The sequence below is a fragment of the Chelonoidis abingdonii genome, chromosome 1 (assembly GCF_003597395.2).
Source record: "Chelonoidis abingdonii isolate Lonesome George chromosome 1, CheloAbing_2.0, whole genome shotgun sequence".
Taxonomy (NCBI): domain Eukaryota; kingdom Metazoa; phylum Chordata; order Testudines; family Testudinidae; genus Chelonoidis; species Chelonoidis abingdonii.
In genome coordinates this window covers 144046241-144057166 of record NC_133769.1, presented here as the reverse complement: position 1 = coordinate 144057166, position 10926 = coordinate 144046241, and the positions used below count along the sequence as shown (strand labels likewise).

The window sequence follows — 10926 nt, the reverse complement described above, 5'->3', positions numbered from 1 at the left end:
TTACTCCCTGCAGCACTGTGGTTTTTCTCCTCACATTTTTTACCTGAATTCTGCTTATCTTTTGAAGTGATGAAACCTCAGCCATCTGAGGATGGCACAGTGACAGACATTCACTCCAAGGGATGGCTGAAAGGTGTCCCATTCAGGTAAATGATATGGAGCATAGACACCAACTCTGTGGGTGCTCCGAGGCTCAAGCACCCATGGAAGAAAAATAGGAGGTGCTCAGCATCCACGAGCCATAGAGGTTCCTCCCCTGAGTTTCGTACCTGAGTTCTGCTCACAGCACATGCCCTAGCCCCAGAGGGAGCTTGAGTGTGGAATGTGATAGGTTCTGTGCTGCTCCCAGCTTCTGCCCTTGGGCAGGGAGTTTGTTTATAAACAGAGGCAGAGTGATTATAACAAAAGGCTTGTCATTAAATCAAAAAAGGATTGTTAGATGATCCTGAAAGCATTGCCAGGCACTCCAGTTAAAAGATAAGAAACAAAGGGTAGGCATAAATGATCCATTTTCAGAATGGAGAGAAGTAAATAGTGGTCTCCCCCAGGGGCTTGTAGTGGGCCTAGTGCTGTTCAACATATTCATAAATGATCTGGAAAAAGGATAAGCAGCGAGGTGGCAAAATATGGAGACGATAACTAGCTTGAGTAATTTTATAAGTCCAAAGCTGATTCAAAGAGTTACGAAGGGATCTCACAAAACTGGGTGACTGGGCAACACAATGGCAGATGGAAATTGAATGTTAAATACAAAGTAATGCACATGGCAAAATATAATCCCAACTATACGTACAAAATGATGGTGCCTAAACTAACTGTTATCCATCAAGAAAGAGCTCCATGGAGTCATTTGCAGTACTCTGTGTGACCCTGCCCCCCCTATAAGGCTTTATGGAAATATGCTTATGAATATATATGACATAACTGGAATATGTTCTATGCTACATATGCCATGTAACATATATATGTAAAGGTTATGATCTACTGAATCTATTCATCCTATCTGTATGCATGTATCATTTTTGTATTCGAAGTTATGAATATTGGCCGTGTACTGGCTTGATTTCTAAATAACCTTAGTAGAGCATTTGGTTTTCAGCTGGCTAAAGAGAGAGCCTCTCCACCCCCAAGGATACCTGAAAGGAACTGGAACAAAGGACAGTAAGTACAGGGGGTGTGAGCGATTGCTGGACCCAGACTAGCAGGAGACTAGTCTGTAAAAGGAAGCTTACTGGAACTGGTGAGGTTTTATTTGTATTCATTTCTTAGACATAAGACTCTGGCGTGTTCTATTTTTATTTTATCTTGGTCATCACTTCGTTCTGTTTGTCACTACTTGGAACCACTTAAATCCTACTTTCTGTATTTAATAAACTCACTTTTTACTTGATAACTCAGAGTGCGTATTAATACCTGGGGGGCAAACAGCTGTGCATATCTCTCTATCAGTGTTATAGAGGGCAAACAATTTATGAGTTTACCTTGTATAAGTTTTATACAGTAAACCGGATTTATTTGGGGTTTGGACCCATTGGGAGTTGGACATCTGAGTGTTAAAGACAGGAACATTTCTGTCAGCTGCTTTCAATTAAGCCTCCAGCTGTTAGGGGACGTGGTTCAGACCTGGGTCTCGGTTTGCAGTAGGCTAGTGGGTCTGGCTCAAACCAGGTAGGACACTGAAGTCCTAAGCTGCCAGGGCAGGAAAGCAGGGGCAGAAATAGTCTTGGCACATCAGTTGGCAGCCCCAAGGGGGTTTCTGTGATTCAACCCATCACACTCTGGAAGCACTGTTTTCAGCATAGAGCACATTTATAAGAATTCTTCTCACTGTGATGATACAGGTATCATCCTGAACTGCGGAAAACTCATTCTCTAGCGCCAGAAGACTTAAAAATTATCTCCAGTCAGTAGTGGGACAGACGCAATTGAATAATGTAGCTGTCTTTAATGTGCATCAAGACCCTACCAGGGAACTAGATATAAATAAGATTGCTGAGAGTTTCATCCAGAAAGCTATAGCGAGATGTAAACTGTAACTGGGATGTTCATGAAGACAGCTTGTAGGTGATTGTAATGATTTTACTATACTGTAATTCATGATAAGGTAATTATGTAGTTCATAACAATTTAATCATTATTAAAATGGTAAAGATACCACTGATAGACACCATATTCAATAACTAGAATATGAAAGAAGTGTGTAAATATGTTGAAAATAGCCTCTCCCAAAACCAGCAGAGCCACCTCCCCCCAGTACACACGCCTCTTCAAAAGCACCCATCAACAAAAACAAAAGTCAGCACCTATGATATGGAGTATGAGAGAAGGAAGGACAGATGGCAAACTCCTCCTCCCCCCACCCCGAGCTCTCACCTCTGTGCTCATGCAGCCTACGGGAGTTCTGGAAACCAGAACGCCGCCTCTCACCCCCTGAAATATTTCCCCTCACTCCAGTTGTCTGTTTTATGCTGGGATGAGAGCAGCTGGACCATAGGAGACATCACAGGACAGATTCAGCCTCGCACTGATGCAGGAGTGCAAAATCAGCAGGGCGCTGCCTCAGAAACGGGACCGGGCACCCAGAAGCTATATACAGTAGAACTTCAGAGTTACGGTCACCTTGGGAATGGAGGTTGTCCGTAACTCTGAAATGTTTGTAATGCCAAACAAAGCACAGTTCGGGCTCCAGATCCAACAGCTGACACTCCAGGCCAGGTTTCAGCAGCAGCTGAGCTTCCTACTCAGCACCAGCATGAGTTTGCAAGCTTATCCCCCTCTCAGTGGGTATATGTGAAAACAGTGACCCCCTCCTGTGGGAAGGGGAGTAAAAACAGCCTGTCCGCCTCCCAGCAGGGGGGAAGGGTGAAAGCAGTACAAACCTCAGCGCTGATCCTGCTCTGGTGTCTCTGGCTGCCTTGGGCTGGCAGCCCCAGCGTCTTGCTGTAAGTGACTGCCCAATGCGTAGGGGTTGGAGGAAGGGAGGTGGAATAGGCAGCCCAGATCTGCTTGTCTTTAAGATACAATACAGGCACAGTACAGTGTTTGCTTTTTATTTTTTTATATTTTTTGGTCTCTGCTGCTGCCTGGTTGGTTACTTCCTGTTTTACATGGTGTCTGGTTGACCGGTCAGTCCATAACTCTGGTGTTCGTATCTTTGAGGTTCTACTGTACTCCCAATTGCAGTCTACATTGAGCAGGATGCTGAAGGCATAGATACAAATGATCATGACTTGATCACACTTATCCTGTGCAAACAGCATAAAGTCCAGACCAGTAATATATATACTTGATGCTTTAATAGGGCCAATTTCATAAAGATGAAAACAATTATTAGGGAAATCAGCTGGGAGGAAGAATTTAATTAGAAAAATGTGAATGATAATTTTGAAATCATTTAAGAACACTTTATTAGATGCCCAAAAATCTGCAATCCCACAATTGAGGAAGAAGGCCATGCTGGTTAAAAACCCACCTGGTTTAGAGAGGAAGTGAAGGCAACTATAAAAAAAATACAAGAATAATATTTAACAAATGAAAGGAAGGGAAGCTGATAATAATGAATATAAATCAGAAGTTAAGAATTGTAGAAAACTGATAAATGAAGCAAAGGGACACAAGGAGAACTTTATCGGCAGTAGAGTTAATGACAATAAGATGTTTTTTAAATATATTAGGAACAAAAAGAATTCTGACTATGGTATTAGTCCATTACTAGATGGAAATGGTAGAATTATCCATAATAAAGCAGAAAAAGAAGCAGTATTCAGTAAATATTTCTATTCTGTATTTGGGGAAAAACAGATGATATAGTCTCATCATAAAGTGATAACATTCTTTCCATTCCACTAATGGCTCTGAAAGACATTAAACAGAAGTTACTAAATTTAGACATTTAAAATCAGCAGGTCCAGATCACTTGTAGCCAAGAGTTTTAAAAGAGCTGGCTGAGGAGCTTCCTGGACCATTCATGTTCATTTTCAATAAGTCTTAGACCACTAGGGAAGTTCCAGAGGACTGAAAAAAATCTAATATTGTGCCAATTTTTAAAAAGGGTAAATGGGATGCCTCGGATAATTACAGGCCTGTCAGCCTGACATCAATCCCAGGCAAGATAACGGAGCAAGGACTTGATGAAGAAACAATTAAAGGAGAGTAATGTAATTAATGTAAATCAACACGGGTTTATGGAAAATAAATTCTGTCCTACTAACTTGGTATCTTTTTTTGTTGAAGTTACAAGTTTGGCAGAAACATGTAATAACGTTGACATAATATATTTTGACTTCGGTAAGGCAGTTGACTTGGTACTGCATGATATTTTGATTAAAATACTAGAATAATATAAAATTAACGTGGCAAACATTAAATGGATTAAAAACTGGCTAACTTATAGATCTCAAAATGTGATTGTAAATGGGAAATAATCATCAAGCAGGTGTGTTTCTAGTGGGGTCTTGCATGGACTAGTTCTTGGCCCTAGCTATTTAATCTTTTTATCAATGATCTGGAAGAAAACATAAAATCATCACTGATAAAGTTGGCAGATGATACATAAACTGGGAGAGTGGTAAATAATGAACAGGAGAGGTCCCTGACTCAGAACCATCTGTATTGCTTGGTAAACTGGGTGCAAGCAAATATGTGTTTTAACACAGCTAAATGTAAATGTGTACATGTAGGAACAAAGAATTTAGGCCCTACTGACAGGATGGGGAACTCTGTCCTGGGAAACAGCAACTGAAAAAGATCTGGGGGTTGTGATAGAAAATCAGCTGAACATGAACTTCCAAGTGTGATGGCAAAAAAAGCTAATGTGATCCTGGAATGCATTAACAGGAATCTCAAGTAGGAGTAGAAAGGTTCTTTTACCTCCATATTTGGTGCTGGTGAGACAGCTGCTGGAATACTGTGTTGAGTTCTGGTGCCCACAATTCAAAATGGTTGTTGATAAACTGAAGGGAGTTCAGAGAAGAGCTACAAGAATGACTAAAAGATCAGAAAATAGACTCAAAAAGCTCAATCTATTAAACTTAACAAAGAGAAAATTAAGGGTTGACTCAATTACAGCCTATAAATATCGACAGGGGGAACAAATATTCAGTAATGGACTCTTCAGCCTAGCAGAGAAAGATATAACATGTTCCAGTGGCTATAAGCTGAAGCTAGACAAATTCAGACAAGAAAGAAAGTATACATTTTTAACAGTGGGATTAATGAACTATTGGAACAACTTATCGAGGATTGTGATGAATTCTCCATCACCGACAATTGTCAAATCAAAACTGAATGTTTTTTTCTAAGAGATCTGCTCTAGGAATTATTTCTGGGAAGTTCTACGGCCTGAGTTGTACACTTGGTCAGACTAGATGATCACAATGGTTCCCTTCTGGTCTATGATTCTATGAATGTCAGGGACATACCAGTAGTGTCAGCCTCACAAATTACCCACAAATTTCCTCTGGGATGACTTGTTATGGAGCCCAATCAAATACCACAGTGTCTAGGGTATGTGATTTCCATTTTATTTGTATTCTTTTCAGACTCAAGAAAATTCCCAGATTCAAATGATCAAAAATAATCAGACATAAAAAATTAACCAGGAAATGGCTACTGTGGTGAGGAATGTTAGCCTGAGCCTAGCCCTGCAATCCAATATGGAGCCCATGGAGATCCCCCACCCACCCAGTGCCAATGCCCCAGCCCCTTGCAGGTGGGGCTGTCAGGGCATCCCTTGTCCCTCAGCCCAGCAAGGACAGCTCAGGAATCCTGCTGAATGGGGGCAGAACCTCCTGCTGGGAGCACAACTTCCATCCAACATCTTCCTCCCTGTGTGCTGGAACAGAGAGGGGGAGATTACCCAGGAGACAATTAAGGGGGGGAGGGAATCAGAGATAAAATGAGAGTAAAGGAGACTGAAATGGTGAGACTGAAGAGATGATACTGAGCATAGAGAGAGACAGAGAGCAAGAAATTATACCACCCAAATCACCATCCACTCTCTTCCACCTCCACTTAGGAACCCTCTACAAGCCAGTACAAAAAAAGGGGTGTGGGCTTTGCAGTGTGTCTGGAAGGTGAACTCAGCTATTCAGACTCGGGGGTGAGAAGCAAATTCCAGAGCTGTGGGCTCACAATGAGAATACCTCTCTCATTTAATCTGAAGGAGTTCCAGCTCTAATGACTCTGCTCTCTCAGCTGCAGCAGAATGGCCCAGGAAGAGAAATGGGGCTCTCTGGGAGCCAGGTACCAAACCATTTAACGCTTTCTGCACCATGATCTAGCACCATGAACTCCACATGGGAGCACTACTTGGAGCCAGGGTGATCACGGAGTATTGATGTCAGACATGACACACCATGCAACACATGGGCAGCCATGCTCTGCACTACCTGAAGCTCCCAGATGTCCCCCATGCACAGGAGGAGCACATTACAGGAGGAGCACATTACAAAGGTCTAACGCTTGGTACCAAAGTCCCACTGCTGTCATCGGTGTGGGGCCTGCCCCAGGAACATGCCCTGTCACATGGGGAGTACACTAAAAACTCCTCTGGAAAGCTCAATACGACAAGGGAGAGGGAGCCCCTGAGAGCTGGGAAGGCAGACATTTCCAGCGCAGAGACACTGGGGGCTGTTCCTAGCAGCAGGAGGGGCCATCGTGCCAACCTGGGGGGGGCATTGTGTGAGGGGCACAAAGGCTAGTGCCAGATGCACACAGGGGGCAGGGAGGGGAGCAGAGAGTCATGTCCACGGACTTCACACCTACCTCAGCTGCAGATAGCGCTGTAATTAGCCAGGGCCTGCTCCTCTGCACAGGAAGACAAGGAATCCAAATTACACCTGCGCAGAGACACCCCATCCCCACCAGCCCAGACGCCCCAGCAGCTCAGCAACCCACCTGGCTGGTAGTAGTCATAGACTCTGATGTGTCCTGGCTTCAGGTTGATCACCTCGATCTCCTGTTCCAGTTGCAGGGCATATGTCTGAGTCGTATTGCTCAGCTGGAGGTGGGGGGAGGGGAAGAGGAGAGGCTTTATATTACTTCCCTAAATTTGGCTCCAGAAACTGACTGTGTTGGTTCTGCTGGAGTTTGGGCAGGAATTTAATGAGAATCAGGAACTCAGGTGCTGTGATAGGGTTACCCATGAAAAGCCTTGACTAATGCCCATCAGTCCTGCCCTGCAGCCCCCCTGCTCTTCCAGTCCTGGGATCCCCACATAGCTATGCCCATGCCCCTCAGTCCTGCCCTGCAGTCCCCTGCTATTCCAGTGCTGGGCTCCCCCCACAGCCCTGCCAATGCACCTCAATCATGCCCTGCAGCCCCCTGCTATTCAAGTGCTGGGCTCCCCCAACAGCCCTGCCAATGCACCTCAATCCTGCCCTGCAGCCCCCTGCTAGTCCAGCCCCGGGCTCCCCACACAGCTCTGCCAATGCCTCTAAGTCCTGCCCTGCAGCCCCCTGCTAGTCCAGCCCTGGGTTCCCCATACAGCTCTACCAATGCCCCTCAGTCCTGCCCTGCAGCCCCCTGCTATTCCAGTCCTGATCTCAATCAGACCTACCTGGTCCAAGTAGATTGATACACCACTCTGGCTAACCTCCGTTTTCCTCACCAGGGGACTGCTCTGCAACTGGGACAGGAGAGAAGATGAAAGGTAATGGCTGAATTGGGTCTCTGAGGGGGCGAGCGTGAGAATTCCTATTGAAATGTCCCCCCCTCACCCCTCTGGCCATGAGCAGCCTCCCTGCTCGCAACCTCTATAGCCAGAAAGCAGGTGAGCTCTTATTACCCTTCCCCTAGCCAGGCCCTCATCAGAGCTCTCACCCCTCATTAGGGCTGAACTCTCCACATAGTCGCTCAGCTCCTGTGAGATGAGGGACAGGGATTTGTTTGGGTCATTGGGACTGGGCTCCTTCTCAAGGCATGTGTCTGGGGTTCTACAGCCAGCTTTGGGGTTTAAATGTCTGAGGGAGACAGGGGCTGACATCATCATTCAGGGTGGAGCCCAGAAACCCGTCTGTGGAACCTGCCTCCTCTCCCTGGCTAAGTATGGATCCCACCAGCACTGACTGGATGAGGCCCTTTCACCATGCCCCCATTCTGCTCCCCAGGTGCCTTACTGATGTGCGGGAGCCCGAAGCCAGGCTGAATCCGGACAATAGGGAAACCTCCATAATCACCATGTTGGAAGTGACTCTGCTCCCGATGTAGCTGGGCACGGGGAGAGAGGAAGGATACAGATGGTCAAAGACCCCGTGAGCAGGGGCTAAATGAGGCTATAAATCTTCCTCCACCTCCTCCCTACCCCCTCCTTCCTCCTCATGCAAGCACTAGGCCCTGTACAGTTCCTTGGCATACACGCTTGCTGTAGGAGGGTGTTTAAGATGGTTTCCCTGCTCTGAACAGACGCAGCCTCCCTGTGTCTCCCTGAGCAACTCTCCTCTCTGTATCTCCCCACACCCTTTTGTCTCTAGGAGGATGTTAAAGGGGAACCTTTCCCTCCTTGCCGTCCCTCTACCAACAAGCAAGTCAACTCCAACCACACTTCATGGTTACAGCCCCTCCCAAAAGCACCTGGTTCCTTCCTCCCTCACAGCTGCCAAATTCGCCCTCCATCCCCTTCTTCCTCTGCAAAATGTGCAGTCTCTCCCTCCCTTCCAGCCACTAAACCCAACCAGGTCTCTGACACTCCCTGATCTGCTCCAGGCAGGGGCTCCGTCCCCGGTCAGCGATGTATACACAGGGGAAATCTTGGGGTCACCTGACATGGATGCGGATGGTGACAATGCGCATGTCACCCTTGGTGCAGTCGATCAGCTGTGTGGTGATGCGCACAGAGAAGGTCACAGAGACCTGTGGGGGAGGCTCATTGTACCTCAGCACTGTCTGCAGAGGAGAGAAACAGGCTGCTACAGAGACTTTTTAGTTGGATCATTTGGAGATAAAGATTTAGTAGATACCTAGAATTTAGAGCCAGGAGAGGCTATTATGACCATCTCATCTGACATCCTGCATGACACAGGCCATAGAACCTCACCCAGTAATTACTACAGCAAGGCCATATCTGCTGTTTGCTAGAGCATGTTTTTGAGAAAGACAGCCAGTTCGGATTGAAAGAATCCATCCCACCCCTTGATAAATTGTTCCAATGGTTAATCACCCTCACTGGTAAAAATTTGCACCTGGTTTCTAAAGTGAATTTGACTAGATTCAACTTCTAGCCATTGCATGTTGTTATATCTTTGTCTGCTAGACAGAAGAGCCCTCTACTATCAGACGTCTGCTGCCCACATGGGTACCTGTGGACTGTGATCAAGTCACCTCTTAGCCTTCTCTTGGATAAACTACATAGATTGAGCTTCTTTAGTCTTTCACCGCAAAGGAAGGCTTTCTAGGCCACAGGCCATTCTTGTAGCTCTTTTCTGAACCCGCTCCAATTTATCAACATGCTTTTTAAAGCTAACAAGATTTGTACCATTTTTACTAATATCCAGTAGCTGCCAATATACTCACTAGTAAGTCCTTATAGATCAGAGTGAACCCAACTCATCACTTGGATTCCCTAATCACATTTCATGTCCTTCCACTGGCTCTAGTTACTGCTCAGATCCTTAAACCCCAGACACAACAACTACATAAACCACACATGGGGAGCTGGGCTAGAACCCTGCTGTTTCAGTCTCAGGAATACAGGCCTCTAGCCCAGGAGCTATAGGGGATCTCATCTAGCATAGCTGGGACCAGGGTTCTTCTCCACTAGGGGCAAACATCACACCTACACACAATCTCCAGTTCCCCTAGCACCCTGGGAACAGTGTGAGACCAGCCATCTTTATGTTTACCCACATTTTGTCAGAAGATCACCCTTGGGGGGCAGGGGTACAGCAGTGGGGAAAGGGATGGTAAGGAAAGCTGCTGTTAGTGAGGACTCCATGTGTCTGAGCATGACCTGGGACCGGGCTGCTGAGAAAGCAAGGGAAATGGCTCTCTTTGACCATGAAAATGTGTTTTGCCAATGAGGCCCTGCACACGGGCATCCATGGGGACTATGTCCCTCCCCAAAGAAGGTGCATCTCACCTGGGCATAGATGCAGCCGCTGCCCTGGGCCTGCACTGAGAACTCCCCGGGGATTTCCGTCAGCACTGCTTGCTGCAGCAGCAGCCGGTTCTTGTGGGTGACCTGGAACTTCCTCTCAAAACTCTCCTTGGACTTCACAGTCACCTCCACGTTTCCCTTCTCGCTGTACGTCAGGGCTGCGTATTTGGCCAAACCCTGCAGGGCAACCACCGTGTCCTGGAGAGAGAGAGACAGTCACCTCACTGTTTGTATGTAAGACAGAAAGGGGTGCTCTTTGAAGCTAGAAGTGTGAAACACTCAGAACAGTGGGATCTCAGCAACTGAGGACACTGAAATTAGGATTCATCCCTTCAGTGTACCCCTGCACTCCAGGGCATTAGCTCCAGGATTCATCCTCCCAGTCCCTGCATCCAGAAACATTCACACCCCAGAGCACTAACTGTCATATTCCCATAGCCACAGCACAGAACCTCTCTCTCCAGTGGGATCACGGCCCATCACCTCCCCCTGTGTTACCTGTGTGGAGGCAAAACCACCATAGGCATTCTGCTGCTTGATGAGCCAGGCCACAATGCCAGAGGCTATGGCAATGTCAGCCCCAGTGACACTCAGCTTGGAGAGCAAGGCCAGGAGCACGTAGGCCGTCAGCTCCACGTCCACCGACTGGGGTTGGGACCACACACCAGCACTGGGTGACTGGGAGGGGGCCTGGCTCCAGTGAATCTGCCCTCCTGGGAAAAGGGGAATAAAACAGGAGAATAAAATCCTCAGATCTTGGATGGGTTAAGAGTTACTGTGGTGTAAATGGGACCCACTCAGTCAAACCCTTCACTCTAGTTCCCATAGAGATA

General features: G+C 46.6%; 1 protein-coding gene and 1 long non-coding RNA gene across 2 annotated transcripts in view; one reads left to right on the top strand and one right to left on the bottom strand.

The window, feature by feature from the left end:
- Positions 1-2710: 2710 nt before the first annotated feature.
- LOC116823846 (uncharacterized) lies at positions 2711-8187 on the top strand. The gene is made up of 4 exons (XR_012656835.1): positions 2711-2942; positions 6164-6243; positions 7613-7651; positions 8109-8187. It is a non-coding gene; the product is annotated as an uncharacterized LOC116823846 (long non-coding RNA).
- LOC116823844 (alpha-2-macroglobulin-like protein 1) overlaps positions 5313-10926 on the bottom strand; it is a 43708-nt gene continuing 38094 nt past the window's right edge. Inside the window, exons 29-36 of the mRNA XM_032778721.2 lie at positions 10592-10806; positions 10076-10291; positions 8759-8883; positions 8118-8208; positions 7559-7627; positions 6898-7000; positions 6766-6807; positions 5313-5833 (exon numbers count right to left, since the gene is read on the bottom strand). Of these exons, the coding sequence (XP_032634612.1) occupies positions 6767-6807; positions 6898-7000; positions 7559-7627; positions 8118-8208; positions 8759-8883; positions 10076-10291; positions 10592-10806 (860 nt within the window). The 3' untranslated portion in view covers positions 5313-5833; position 6766. The remainder of the gene's footprint in view (positions 5834-6765; positions 6808-6897; positions 7001-7558; positions 7628-8117; positions 8209-8758; positions 8884-10075; positions 10292-10591; positions 10807-10926) is intronic.